Here is a 15,178-nt window from a genome sequence, read left to right on the forward strand (position 1 = left end):
AGGGATAATTGCCCTGCCTTATCTGCTCAGATCAGCTCAGCTGAGCCCAACTTCCCCAGCCCAAAGATGACACAGGGCTCATTTGGACAGCTTTGCCTTCGAGTTAAAAACCAGAAGACTTCAAAAATAACAAGTTGCATGTTTTGTTGTCCTCCCTGCCTTCTCCTCCCTCCCCTTCCAGTCAAACACACACAAAGAACTGCACACTGGTTTAATTTTCCATCACATTTTTTGAAAAGGAATTCCAAGATACAGTACAGCATCTTAGTGTTCTACACAAAGCAAGCCTTCAGCAAAAGGTCAGAGGATCTTAATGGTGTAAAAATATATCTTAAATAAAATAGTTTCTCTAGGAGAGCAAGCCGTGCTGTACATCTCTCGGTCCTTAGAGTCATTTACAGAAGGCAGAGGCCTGGTTGTACAATCCACACATGGAAAAGTGAGTGTACATTCATGCTACAAAGTTAGAAAAGGTCCAAATTCCAGGTGGTTGGGGCAGATCTCCAGACCCAAGCAGTGGATGCCATGACTGCACTAACACGTGCCCCGAATTTCCAGTGACGGTCCACACTTCCAGTCCATCCAGTCAGGAAGTGGATTGTAATGACCCGCCTTTCCCAAGTCATTCCACTGATTGTAACTCATCCCTTTCAACTGGCCAAAAAAGGAACCACCTCCAGCAATAAAGGACTGGCTGTTTCATGGGTCTGGGCTGGAGCTGGTCAGCCAGCCAGTGTCCCAGACTAAGATCATGATTGTTCCAATGGACAAGGATCATCCTATGGGCTGGAAAGAAAACTGTGGGACTCCCCTGCCATCTCTAACAACAGATCAGCCTTTAAACGCTCCCATTCTGAGCACAACAACCACCAGGACAGTCACTTCTCCAGCCAGGAGAAAACTGCCCGCCCCAGAGCATCCAATCTGAGAATCTAAGTGAAAACCAACAAAAAACCAAAGCAAAAGAGGTTTGTCCACAAATTCCCCTTACAGGACCTGCCTACCTTTGGGGCAAGTGACATGGGAGTTCTGCCAGCTGAGATTTTGGACAGTGCCACGTTTTGGAGCAGGATCAGAGGAACTGGGAAAAGCAGCTGCAGCTCACAGCAAGGGTCCAGTGGTGGGCAGCACATCCAGCTCTCCCACAGACCCGGCCTGGCAGCTACAGGAATGTGGGAAGAGTTTGTAAAAGGCTGAGCTCATCCCTCTCCTCATCTGGTTTTGAGGGTAACAGCTCTGGAGCTCGTACCAGCATCCCCAGTGCAGCCCAGTGAGGGGACACACCCCCTGCTCAGGAGGACTGGAATGCTGGGAGCATGTTCCCATCTTCACAGATGACTCTATTTAATTTGTAGAAATACCTATAAAATAATATTAAACAGCGTCCAGAACACAAAACTTCCACCCTTTCTGCCCCAAAGGCAGCACACTGGCCTCTCAAAGGCCACCTGTAAAATGAAGAAAGAGATCATAGCAGAGTCCCTTAAAGCATTTAATTTCCCAGATCATGAGCCTTTAGGACTCACCTGGTTTCTTACACCACTAAGATGGTTCATTTTCCACACCTCACTCCTTTTTATTTCCAAACTACAGTTCTACTCCTGCACTAGCAGTTCTGCAGCGCCAGGACTGCACATACAAAAAGGAGATGTATATAGTCTAATTTACACTGTTTATTAAATAATTTCTTAATTGAGAATACTTTTAATCCAGGAGAAGAACTGGAGAAGCCTTACACACTGGGCTGAGCCTACTCTACAGCATCCCTGCAGGGAATGGGATATTTGACATGGACACACCCTCCACCCCAAAACCTTCTCCAAGGAGACAGGAGGGGCTCTGAAAAGGTAGGAAGGCAAAATGGTCATCAAGATCTGCCTAAAAACAGCTAAATAGTGCAGTGAAATGCTTTTAAATACCACAGACACCTCCACTGACTGGCAGCCAGTTTTATGAGCAGCTCTGAAGACAATTTCTAGCTGAGCTTTAGTGGGCTGGATGTTCCCAGCCGGAGTCCCGAGGTGAGCCAGGCCTGCGCCGGCACGGCCAGTTCCAGGGCAGGAGCAGAGCATTCCCAGGCTCATTTCCCCCTCTTGCCACGGCCTCTCCTGGAGGAAGGTTTGCCTGTGCCTGCCGTGGAGGAGCTGGCAGAAGATGCCACTGCGATGTTGATCTGTCCCTCCTGGATCTCCTGCCGGGTCTCGGCTGGGAGGTGGTTGATCTTCTGTTGTGTCTCCAGGTAGAACATGACATCCCGCAGCTGCTCCTGGATCTCGGAGATCTGCAAGTCCTTCTGCTCACAGGTCTCCTTTAACACTCTCTCCTCCTCCTTCAGTTTGTTCTGCAGCAAGGCCTGGTTTGCTCTCAAGCACTTGTTCAGCTCCTGCTCCTCCTTCAGCTCGTTGGAGAGCTTTGCCACTTTGTTGTTCAGCTGGGAACACCTTGCAGGGAGAAGCACAAGTCAGGACAGCAGCACTCCCAGCCCAAACCCCACTGCAGCCTTTGTACTGGGCAACTGCCCCCAGCCCCCCTGAGACCACCTGCAATTTGGTTTTCTGGCAAAGATGGGCAAGGGGAGGCAATGCAAGACTCTGACATGCCCCCAGGATTTTCTGTGCAGCACCAGTGTGTTACCTGTACATGGAACACGATACTGTGAGGCAGAATTCCTTCCTTAACTGCATAACTCAGGAGTTATCCCTTCTTTTGGTAGTCAGGCAATTCCACCTCATGACAAATGCCAACAGTGAGATGTTTGGGAGATGGGACTAACCTTGAGCACACACCTGCAGCTTTTGGAACAGGTCCCAAAAAGGGCACAGAGGTTACACAGGACCCTGAGAGAGCTGAGGGCAGCCAGGGACCCCAGACACTGGCTCCTCCACACTCCAAGACCCTGAAGATGCCACTTCACTTGGAAGTGAGATGCTCCCAAAAGGATATCAGTAGCCCCATGATTCACAGACTTCCTGCTCCCAACAACTCACTGCTTTTACCCTGGAAGTTAGCTGGCATCATACAGCAACCCCTTCCCACCCAGCAAGGTGAGCTGCACTGACCCACCTCCCTGGCCTGGGCTCCCTGCTCCAGCCAGGGCTGCTGGACAGGTTGGGAGGAACAGGGCACACAGTCCCACCCAGTCTGCTGGAGCACATGGATCCCAGTCCCTGTGCTTAACCGTCTTTCCCCTGGGCAATTCCCAAGATCTCCATTTTCCTCTGTGCTGGGTGGTGCCTCTGCTGAGCTGCCTCTCATCCCTTTGGATGCATCTGCCAATGGCAGGACAGGCTGGCATCTACCTCAGAGCAGGGGGAGGAATGATCCCTGGAGCAGGGAGAGGAAGGATCCCTGAGTGCTAAATATGCAGAGTGTGTAAAAGGAGCTGAGAACCCCAAAGCTGCTCACAAAACAGGCACTTCCCCTTTGGGAACACCTACAGAAATGAGAGCTTTTTTTAAAGCAAGCCATGTTCTCAGTATTCCAGCTTAAACAGCTCAGAATTGCCCAGGAATAGCAGGATTCCTTTTTGGATGTCAGTGTGCAGCACTTTAATGGCTGCATGGAACTGAACCTGGCAGCGGTACCCACTTCCTCTCCACAGACTGCTTTTCTTTGAGCAAGTCATTGAGCCGCTGTTCCAGACTGTCACACTTCTCAATGGTCTCTTTAAATTTGGTCTTCATGTTGTTAATCTGTAAAAACAAACACAGGCATTTCAACCAGCTCAAAGTCCGCTGCACTTTCGTCAGGACACTCAGTTTTCTGGAGTGGTTTCCAGACTTCAGCCCGTTCCTCTCCCCAGGTAAGGGAAGCTCTGAGTCCAGGCTTTGTTCTGCTGGAGACCCCCGTGTCACACTCGTAGCCCAGACAAGGAGCCACGTTGCCGTGGAAGCTGCTCACACAGAGCAGCAACTCGGGCTGAGAGCTGTGCCAGGATCACACAAAAGCTGCAGCAGATCCTTAACTTCTCCCTGCCTGCAGCAGTCATTCCTTCAGCCATTCTCTCCTGTTTCTGGCTCCGTCGGCAAACTCGCATTTCCACCTTAAGGTGTTACAAGGCTGAGTTTTTGCTCATTTTAAACCAAACCTCAAGGAAGTGTGGTCAAAGTGTGAAGATGAACAGGCTCCCCTGCTCAGCACTGACTCAGCAGTGCTGTCATAAGGCAGTGACCCACTGACACCAATATCTTACTCATGCAAAACACAAACACAAACACTCCTTCCTCGGCTTCCTCTTCCTCTGCTGCCCCACTCCAGGTGCTGCTGTGGGAGAAAGCCAAGCTCTCCTTCTCCAGGTGCAGCACTGAGCGTGTCAAACCCCCAACATGAGACTTACAGGGGATTTACAGTCAGGAATGCTTGATTCCCCCATATCAGTGTCTACAGCATGCTCTGCTGTAGTGGAGGCAGGAATTTAAAGGAAAAATGCTTTCCTGAAGGAGCGATGTGGACACATCTCAGTGTCAGCACACATGGTGCTGTCACTGGTGCCACAGTGGATGCAGAGCAGGTTTTAAGCCTTCCAGCCCTAATCAGGGAATGTTTGTGCAGCTGATGGGTAATTTGAGGAAGTAGCCTGAGCACTGATAATGGAATACACTGCATGGTGGCACCAATCCAGACAAGACTTACACGGAGCAAGTGCCATGAATAACATTGTTGGGATCTTTAAATGTGAAACCACATTTGGGGAATAGATCACAGCCATTTCACTTTGAATTTCTTTGTGGATCATGTTTCTTGGTCCTGTGCAAGATTATTTTTGATATATATTTTCCTTCTATAAGGTTCTCCTTGAGATTCCTGGGACTGTTCTTTAGGACAAGGTCAGTGACCACTATTTCAATGGTCACAATTCCTATGTTTATTTCACTGCAGGTACTAAATGGTTAATTAGAAGTCGTGTGGAAAGTTAAGTTAAGGACTCAGTTCTAAATCCTGAATCACTTTAAACCTACTTCAAAGGATCTATGTAGAGTGAAAAAGCAGTAAAATATCCTCCCTGGATTTTTGCCGGTGACATTTTGAAGCAGTCCTGCCTCCAGGATGCTTTATAGGAGGAGACTGAACTTTTCCCAAAGGGTGAGGAGGAGAGAGAGGGGATCAAAAAGAAAGGGCAAATCAATATGCATTTGGAGCAGAGAGACAGCTCCCACCTCCTGCAGCCGAGCAAATTAAAGTCATATTGTCTCTGCTACACCAACCTTCCCCGGAGAGCCGTGTCAGGGAGACGGATGGCACCAGCAGCCCGGGATCCTGCAGCACCACAGGCTGCCCTCCCCTCTGCTGCAGTTTCTCCAGCAGCACATTTAAATCACCCTTCAATCTCGGTGCAATCTACCTGCTTCTGCACCACTGAGCAGCAAATTGCTGGATGTGAGCAGCCAGAGAAGGGACAGACACATCCCGGAGCCAATTTTCCCAGCTGGGAGCGGAACAGGCTGCACAAGGCCACGTCACACACCACGGACCCACCAGCTCCTTCTCTCTCCCATTTCCCAGTGTCCAGGGCCCTGCACACTTGCCCAGGGCAGAGCTCACCTCTTCAGCCGTGTCCTTCTCTATCCGGACAATCTTGTTTTCCCAATAGATCCGCTGGGATTCCAGCTGGCTCGTCAGCAAATAGGAATACTACAAACACAGAGAGACACAGAGTGGTCAGGGGGGCTGTGCTGATCAGGGAGCCCAGAGGGCTCCAAAATCCAAATCAATTTAATCAGATGAAATTGAGCAGAGAGAAGGTTCTGGACACACATCCCAACTGCACCTCCAGCTGATGTGTTTCACCAGTTTGATTTCACAATCAAATCAATTGGTTTTTGAAATCAAGGAAAGCCTTCAGAGCATGAGGATCAAGTGAAAGTTCTGCTGAGCTGAACCCATTATCAAGGTAAGAACTTTTGAAAGAGGAGACAGCTTGTTTTTGTGGGAGCAGCAATCTCTACAAGAAAATGAAGCTTCACTCATCCCTGTCATGAGAGTCTGAGATCCCAAAGGCTGAGGGGCAGAGTTCCCATTCACAGACCCAAATCCAAGGCAGAAGGATCAGTGCACATGCCCAGCTTCCCTGTAAGAAGGTCTCTGGAAAAGCACCCTCAGCTCTGTGTACTATTCACAATTCTCTAAATGGATGGCCCATTCCAATGTCATTTGGCATCTGAACGAGGATAGATGCCTTCCATCCCATCTCTTCCCTGCTGGTTCTGCAAATGAGTTATGAGAAGGCTGGAAAACCTGATCATTTCTTATCATCAGGCTAATAAGCACCAAATTAGCCATTCACTGCAGAATTAAAAATGCACAAAGCCCTGATCACTCTCAGCAATTTCTGAGTGCCAACATACACTGCCAAATTCATTCTCTCTCAAATATTTAGATCTCATAGGACAGAGAGATCTTACACACTTTAAGCAACAACCTCCCAGAAGAAAGGGTTAAAATTAGCTGGTTTAGCATCTGAGTGTTAGTCAGAAAATTCATGGAAAAGCAACCAAATATTTATCTGAGCAATGAGCTGCTCAAGTCTGGTCCCTGTGGGCTGTTCCTCCTCACATCCCCTCGTGTCTAATGCGGCTGAAATGGTGCTGCAGTGTCTGCTCAGTGAAGCAGGGATTTCTCCTTTAGTTAGGAGAGAAGCTGGGCAACAGGTACTGAAAATAAATAAATCATTATCTGTTCGAGAGGAGGGAACAGAACATGGCTGGTGTCAGACAAGCCTGTCAGCTTTGCTGGCCAAGGATTCCTACAGCCTGGTTCAGTTTAGGAGCTAAGCTGCTCTTACTGACAGTTCCACACAGATCCTGGCTGCGATCCCTGGTCACGGATCCACTGGGAAGGGTCTGGAGGGTGACTCAGACCCATTTCTCCCTCCAGTGACCTGAGTGTTTGCAGCAGCACAACCAGCTCATCTTCAATCCAGTGACCACAGGACAACACTGCAGCTCACACGGCGCTGCATCGGCTCTGCAGAGCCAGGGAAGGTTTAAAAAAAAAAAAAACAGGAAGAAAAAAAAGCAGTAAAGCCATTCCTGCTCCTGGCTGGAGATGATTCCCTACAGGCAGGGAGCAGGTCTGCTGTGTAAGCTGATGGGATTGAACTGTGGTCATGTCAGGGTTTGAAACACTTCCCCACACAGAGCCCAACACATCAAAATATTTACCTCTAATTGTAAGGCATCAATTTTCTCCTCCTGGCACATGTCCCCCTCACACTCGTACTGAACGATCTTCCCGTCAGTTTTACTGGCCACCAGCCGATGGACGTAGTTGTCTGAGGAGAGAAAATCCAAGCACTTGGAGCTGAGGAGCACCCAGGCTGCCCCCAGCCCTGCAGAACAATTAACCCCCCAGGCTCTGCACCAGCACCTCGGGGAGGCACAGAGCCAACCTCACATGGGTTTGTTCTTTAGCAGACTTCTCCCAGACACCTCACAGGGTATTTATTCCAACAGCCCATTCCCACACCTCAGGGAAAACGGATGGAAAGGGAGTGACAAACACATTCCAGTCATGTTCTCCCTCCTCCATCTGCTCCAGACCCACTAAAGCTGCTATAAGAGCAGAGATGGATGCTTCCAAAAGACAGGGATTAGTGCAGACACAAACTCCTTCATCTCCGGGCAAACTCTGCCTCAACCCCTCTTCCTAAGGGGTTCCAAGAGCTGTTCCCAAGCCAGGTGACCCTGCAGGAGGGACGGGGAGCTCTCACCTCCAGCGTAGTCCCAGACCCTGTGGTTGGTGAGCTGCATGGCGTAGGTGTGCTGGGTCTCCTCGAAGTGCTTGTAGGCGTGTCGGCTCACGTAGCGCCCACAGCCGATGTGCCCACAGATCAGACAGATCCACAGGTTCTGCCAACACAGGGAAAGCTCTGTGGGTACAGCACTGTCACCTGGGGCACCTTGGGAAAGTGTGATCCCACCCCGCTGCCCTGCTGGTGCTGTGCAGTCCCTTCCTCAGGGAACCAGCAGGGTTTGCTTTCCCTTTCCTGCTCCTCTGGAAGGCCAAAGAGAAGGGGGTCCTTGCTCACTGGAGACAAGATTTTTTTCATGGGAATAGCAATAAATCTCTACAAGAAAATGAAGCTTCAGCCATCCCTGTTGTGAGAGTCTGAAAACATAAAGGCTGAGGGGCAAACTATCTATTCCCAGCCCAAAATCCAAGGCATTCCAATGGGCCACCCTGCAGGTGCTGGGCACGTTGGTAAATCACCACCTGGATGGAAGAGTGGCCTTGACTAAGGACCGAGGCACCTCAGCAGGCTCAGCAAGGCAAGCCCTGAAGGCACAGACCAGAAGGGCTCACCATGCTCAAGGTCACTTTAGCTCCCTGCTGTCACACCCATCACACACACTCTGATCAGTTGATGTGCTGATCTTTCTAAGAATCAGAATGATTTGTCAAAACAGGAAACCTGTGAGGTAACATCCCTTCCTAGCACCGATTCCAACTCAAAAGGAAAGCTGATACCCCCCTGACTGGTAAAATCAGCCACAGAATTACCCCCCAAAGCAGCCCAAGCAGCTGTGCAGTCAGATCTAGTCTAGATCTCACTCACCATCCACCCACCTACTTACTTCTTGAACTCCACACTCAAAGCACTTGTTCTCTTCCACGGGCTCTGGTGTCTGGCAGTACCTGCAGACAGGGCACCTGGGGGCAATAAAGCACTGTGATGAGACACAGTTTGCTCCATCCTCATCTTCCAGTAATTAAACAGAGCCAGAGAGCTCCAGGGAATGCCTGGTGCAGCAGGATGCTCCCTGTATCCTCCATCTCTCAGCTCACATTTACCCACTCAAATTGACCTCCATTCCACACAAGGTCACTGCTATTAGGCTGGTGAGTGACAGAAGCACAAAGAACAGTTCTCCCAAAGCCATTTCACAGGTTCAGCTGGATCTGGCTTAGCTGCAGTCCAGCCATAAAGAACATCTGCAAACACGAGCATGTTGTAGCTACACACTGCTGAGAACAGCCAAGTGACACTCTGCAAACACACCTTTGTGCTTAAACAACCCTGAGGAGATGCCTCAGTTCCATCCCAACCCAAGGGTTTTGGTCTTAGCCTTCCCAGGCAGAACACCCCATAACTGTACCCTAAAGGTATCAGCAGCAGGCATTCCTTTTGGATCCACCAAAGATTCAAGAGGTCTCTCATCCCTTTTGGAAGTACCTCAGTGCTGCCAGAACACCCAAGAGCAGAAGGAGCCTGTCCAGACCCAGAGCACCAGCAGCTCAGCTCAGCTCAGCTCGGGGCAGCTGAGGCTACATCTGCTGCCAGGACTGTTTATGTATTTTTCATTAGCTGCTGGATAAGCCACAGAACTATTCCAGGGAGGAGACAACCGGATTGCAGTCAGCTTTCTGTACAAATTCAGGCATTTACAGCCTCTGTGGCGCCTGAGCAAGGACAGGGATTTTCCTTTATGGTTCTTTGAGATGAGGAGCGTAAGTTGTGCTTAAATTGTATATTACATGTTTAAGTGCTATTTTGGATCTTGCCCCTGCACTGGCTAAGCTCCATTGCTTCAAATTTAAACTGGTTTTGATTTATGAGCAAAGCAGCCCATCAACTTGCACAGCTACACATCTGATCAATGGCACTGGGGTTCTGGTGCTTTGGCTCACGAGTGATGGACAGAGAGCTAAAATCTTCCTCACACTCCATCAGAGAATCCAGCATCAGGGTCCCAGGGACAGAGCAGGTACAGGGAAGATGTGCAACCTCCTGCTGCAGTAGCTGTGACTGCCTGAGGTGCAGCAAACAGTGTCCAGAGGAATGCACAACATGTCCAACACAGAGCAGCTGACTGAGTGCCAGTCGGGGGCTCCAGGAATGCTGAAATCCCCTCCCCAGGGATGGGAGGGCTGGTGGGAGCACAAACAGGGAAGGGTTAAGGCAGCAAGAGGAGCTGCTTTAAGGACAGACTCAGGTCTGACCCCCAGCACTGCCCAGTGCCATGGAGGGTCCCCACATGCAAGGCATGGCCCCCTATCCCTCATCCCACACCCACCCGGAACAACAGCCTGTGTGGAGCCTCCCCTGCCTGATTTACTGAGTGACCTTGTCATCATTCCTTCCTCCCCTGCCTTCCCCTTCCCAGTCCTGCCCCCCTGCACACCTGCTCTTGCCCAGCTCCTCCTCCTCCCCTCCCAGCATCCAGGCAGCAGAGAAGCCTGCAGGGCTGCCCAAAGGGCCCCTCACCTCCAGGCAGGTGGGCAGATCCATCTTTTTTAGGGATAACTGAACTGACAAGGCTGAGTGAAGAGGGCTGTGTGTGCACTCAGTGCTGTTTACCCCAGCACTTTTATCCTGTATTTTGAAATAATCAGCATTACTCTACAACTCCCTCCCTGCCTCAGCAGGGAGGCCCCTGGGAATCATTGTTCAATTACTTTTGGCAAGGAGATTCCTCTCTGGGAGTCTCTTAATGGGAAAACAAGAGCATCAGGCCTTGCAGTAATTCCTGCCCCCACTCTGATGAGCAGTGCCTTGTCAGCACAAACCCACCACACTCAGAGCAGGGTTTGGTGTGGGAATGAAGCAAAGCCCCTTACGTGGTGTCCTCCCAGCGCTGCAGACACTGGCTGTGGAAGCTGTGGTTGCACAGCGTGGTCAGGATCCCGTTCACGGACTCGTCCATCCTCTCCAGGCACACAGTGCACTTGGGCAGCTCTGTGAGGTCCATCACGGGCAGGCTGGCCCCCTGCAAGGCAACAACAGACTGCTCAGCACCTGCCAAGCACCAGCAACTAAGCCCAGCTTCTCTCTTGCTGGCACCAGGGATCAGAAACACGACACACAGTGGGTGAAAATTTATTTGACATAAAGTGATCCCCAACATTCAACAGCCCACAGCCGGGTTCCTCTGCACAGCACGGGCTCAGTGAAGGTGCTGCATGTGCCACCAGCCCCACTGTGCTCTGGGGGTTCACTAAATGAAAACACAAGGCAGGTTTAGGTCAGAGACAAGGCATAAAACCCACAGAGTCACCACAAAAACTGTCCCAAAGATACTGGAACGGGAAGCAGGGTTTGGGTTGATGCAGTTGAGCTGTTCTTGCAGTGTTCTGCCCAGTCCAAATCACCCTCTTAAAATCATCTGAAGTGCAGGGAAAAAAACAGACCAAACTTACATCTTCTGATTTGAAGACTTCAGCCCTTTCCACGTACACCAGCTGGCAAACATCCTCCTCGATGGAGTTGAACTGGCGGCCGTTGCAGGCCATGTAGAAGCTGTCGGCGTCAGCCTGGGCACAGAGCAGGGAAACGGGTTAAAAAGGGAAAACTCACAGCTCACACAACCCAGGAAGAGGAGGAGGAACCTCCTGTATCCTCCTTTCTCCCCTCCCCCAGCCCTGTAACACCAGGGGAGGGATTCAGCTCCAGGCACTGCATTTTGGCATCATCACTGGAAGACACAAAATGAAGTCCAGGGCAGTGACAGCTATGCTGATATTGGATCATTCAGCAGGAATGAGGGATTTCCCTTCAGCATCTGTTTTGCCCCTTGTCAGCAATTTCAGGGCATTTGTAAAGCAGATTTGGTCTCTGCAAAAATTTAAGAGGGACATGTTGCAGCACAGTGATGACAGGGAAAGGAGCAACAGTTTAACTGTGGGAAAGAGTCCATTTCACCACCCACAATCCAGGCAAAAGAGGCAGAACCAAACCAAACCCTGTCAAATCCATCATCCCTTTTCACTCAGTAACTCCCCAAACCCTTTCTCAACACAAGATTGGAGGCAATGAGCTGAATGCCACATTCCCAAACTCCTGGTCATTCCAGCCAGCAGCATCAATGCCCTGGAGATTTGTTTTGTCACCTGCAGCTAAAGCCATTAGGGGTCAACAGAGCTCCAAGGATTTTCCTCAGAAACAGGATTTTAGGGCGAATTGAGCACAAGTTTAGGGATTTACAGCATTAGATATTTGCCTGTGTAATTTGGTAGAGCAAGAGACAAAAATAAACTTTGTAACTACTTCAATTAGCACAAAACTCACACAAATATTCCATGTGCACAAAGGGCATGGGAAGCATGTCAGGAAGCATCCACAGATGGGGGAAACCTCTCCCTGAACCCCAAAATATGGAATTAGCATTTGGGAGAAGAGAATGTACAAGTGGAAGGATCCACAAAGGAACTGGAGGGGGGAATTTAAAGCCAGGATTCAGTTCAGGAGACCTGTAAGCAGCAAACAGTGTTACCTGGGTATCAAAGCACCCCTGGGCCTCTCAGTTTGGGAGTGACTGTCCTCTCCACACCGGCAGTAGCTGGAAGACCACCCAGCTCCTCAGAAAAGCAGGAAAGGTCTTTCCTAAAACCCAGGGAGCCCCAGTGGCTGGGTCCTTTCTGTTCAGCACAGCACAACACACCACTCTGAGTAAGTTGTGAGATAGCAGAGAACTCTGTCTGGACTATTTTTTATAAAATATCCTGCCAAGACAAAGCAAGAACTAAACCAAGAAAAATCACACCTAGAACAGGGTACTCTCCTCCAGGTGTGGGACTGACTTTAGGAGCCCCAGGAATTCTCAGGGAAGGGGGACAGGGCTGTTTCCCCATGGGTGAGTGCAATCCTGGCTGACATCTGGCCAGTGAAGCCACACAACCCCCCTGAACAGCGACTGCAGTGACAGCAGAGCAACCTCCCCAGGCAAGGGGCTCCCAGCTCTTACCTGTGAGCTGAACTTGATCAGCACCATGTACTGGTTTGGGGTGGAGTCTCTGATGATTTTCATGTGCTCAATCACCTCGTAGAAAGAGGCCACAAACTTCATGAGGTCGTGGCTGGTCATGGTGGCCGGGACAGTGAGGATGCAGAGCATGGCACTGCGCTGCACATCCTCCTTCAGGGAGGTCATCTTGCTGGGGACACAACAGGGACACCTCAGGGGGGGCAGGGCACAGCTGGACACACAGCTGGACACACCATTCCAACTGCTGCAGTCACTACAGGAGCTGTTATCAACCTTAACTCTCTTTTGTAAATGTTGAGAGGGGTTGTGGTGAACACCCAGTGCCCCCACGTGAAACAGGCACAGCCAAGGATTAAACTGGGCAGCTCCAACAGCAATGGGATTGCCAGGAATGATTGGACATCTGTTTCTCTATAAAAGCAGCTGAAGTTGCCCAGCCCCAGATGCTCAGCACTGTTCCTAGAACAAGTGAGCAATGTTTGTTACTATTTCCAGTGCCCATTTGGGGGCTTCTGGTGGCTTTCGGGAAGACCTGTAATGGGAGTTCTTACACAATTTCAGGGGAATGGTGTGGAATTGTAACCCCTGAAGCACAGGATGAAACCTCCTGCTCCTCAGGCAGTTCCTCAGGCCTGTCACCAAGGCCCCAGAGATCATGATTAAATTGTGGGATCCCTCAGGAAGCTGCTTTCAAATGTCATTTTTTTTGGAATCTGTGCTTGTCTTATGCTCTTACAGTCCCCAGCACAGGTTCCCAACACCTCTAATGTCACCTACAGCTCTGACAGGTCCACCAAGCTCCACCATTAACCCCAGTCACCCTGTGCCCTCCCAGGAGGAGTCACCCTTCCTGTTTATCCCTGTCGGGAGCCACAGCCTCGGGCTGACAGACTCACCCTTCCCAGGAATCCATCCTTACTTTGTTTTGTACAGGTGCATAATTCCATGGACGATTTCCACCGAAGGGTTCCCGCTGAAGAAGGAGATCTGGTCAGGGAGCTGCTTGGAGGGGGAGTCTGGAGCAGCCTCACGCTCCTTGCTCTGATCCTCCTGTTTGGTTTTGTCCTCAGCAGATGCAGCCTCTGAGGATTTCCTTCCTTCCACGGCAGCTTTTGCTTCATCTTTCACAAACCAAGAGTTTCCCGGTTACTGAGGTGCTGCTGTGCCCTGAGCACAGTCTGTGTTCACACAAATCACAGCCCTGGGGAGCAGCAGGATGAGATTCCCCTCATCCCTGCTGCCCCCCAGGACATTGCAGAGCTACAGACACCCTGTGGGAGCCCCAGAACTGAGCTGGAGGAGGTTTGTCCCATGCCCAGTGACATTCCAACAGACACCAGTATGAGCACAAAGCAACTGGGGCAGGTTTGCTGAGCAGGGGAGGAGTGGGAGCTCCTGCTGAGCACCTTGGATGTGTGTCAGACTTGGTGTTTCCATCCTTAAATCCCTCCCTGCCAGGGAAATTAAACATTTACAGAGCAAATGGTCTCATTGCTATGGACCGGTGATGCTGGGGAGTGAAACACAGGCCAGCTGTGGCACAGCCTGAAAGAAATTAAACCTCTGTGGAGTGAATCAGGGAATATCCTGAGCTGGAGGGGACCCACGGGGACCATCCAGTCCAACTTCTGGTTCTGCCCAGGACACCCCAACAATCCCACCCTGTCCCTGAGAGTGTTGTTCAAACACTCCTGGAGCTCTGGCAGCCTTGGGGCAGTGACCATTCCCTGGGGAGCCTGTTCAGTGCCCAACCACCCGCTGGGGGAAGAACCTTTTCCTGAGATCCAACCTAAACCTCCCCTGACACAGCTCCAGCCCTTCTCTGGGTCCTGTTCCTGCTCACACCGAGCAGAGATCGGAGCTGCCCCTCCTGAGGAAGTTGTGGATCGGGATGAGCTCAGTGGGAAGTGTTTGCCTAGAACAACCAGCTCTGCCCCCGCACCCAACGCACATTCCTGAACTCCTCTGCTTGTTTTCCAAACTGCCGGGCCGGCTCCAGACCCGCAAACCCCGCAGCCCTCTCAACATCCCCTGGCCGGTGTCAGCGGCGGGGACAGGCCCGGGACAGCACGGGGACAGCCCCAGCCCGCGCCCCTCGGTACCTGCGCGGGGCCGGATGGTCTCGATAATCACGTCGGTCATCTCCCGCCGCCCCAGGTGCTGGTGCAGGATGGCCGCGCGCTCCCCGGGGCCCTTCCCCTGCAGGCAGGCGGGCACGGCGGCGGGGGCCGCGCCGGTGCTCTCCGCTGCCATGTCCGGACCTGCGGGGACAAACCAGGCATTGGGCCGGGCCGGCGGCGCGAAGCCCGGTAGCGGCGGCGCCCCGGGGGCCGCGGGCACGCACCGGCCGCGCTGTAGGCGAAGGCCTTGGGCAGCGGGGAGGCCCCGGCCAGCTCCAGGCGGATCACCACCAGGGACACGCTCATGGGCCCGGCACCGGCGCCGCCGCTTCCGCCTCCGCCGCGCCGCTCGCCGCG

General features: G+C 51.5%; 1 protein-coding gene across 1 annotated transcript; it reads right to left on the bottom strand.

The window, feature by feature from the left end:
• Positions 1–197: 197 nt before the first annotated feature.
• BRAP (BRCA1 associated protein) lies at positions 198–15,174 on the bottom strand. The gene is made up of 12 exons (XM_027652091.1): positions 15,046–15,174; positions 14,804–14,962; positions 13,621–13,822; positions 12,681–12,870; positions 11,137–11,250; positions 10,558–10,706; positions 8,574–8,649; positions 7,709–7,847; positions 7,161–7,270; positions 5,542–5,631; positions 3,589–3,692; positions 198–2,441 (listed from the first exon to the last, which is right to left on the bottom strand). The coding sequence occupies exons 1-12, from the start codon at positions 15,125–15,127 to the stop codon at positions 2,081–2,083; spliced, it is 1,776 nt and encodes a 591-aa protein (XP_027507892.1). The 5' UTR covers positions 15,128–15,174; the 3' UTR covers positions 198–2,080.
• Positions 15,175–15,178: the final 4 nt, after the last annotated feature.

The sequence above is a fragment of the Corapipo altera genome, unplaced genomic scaffold (assembly GCF_003945725.1).
Source record: "Corapipo altera isolate COAL_440 unplaced genomic scaffold, ASM394572v1 67, whole genome shotgun sequence".
Classification (NCBI taxonomy): Eukaryota; Metazoa; Chordata; class Aves; order Passeriformes; family Pipridae; genus Corapipo; species Corapipo altera.

Coding starts and splice junctions, on each gene's coding strand:
- BRAP (XM_027652091.1), bottom strand. CDS start 15,127: ATGAGCGTGTCCCTGGTGGTGATCCGCCTGGAGCTGGCCGGGGCCTCC. Junction 13,823..14,803: donor GACCATCCGGCCCCGCGCAG/GTACCGAGGGGC, acceptor GGTTTGTGAAAG/ATGAAGCAAAAGCTGCCGTG. Junction 2,442..3,588: donor AAGCAGTCTGTGGAGAGGAA/GTGGGTACCGCT, acceptor TCTCCCTGCAAG/GTGTTCCCAGCTGAACAACA.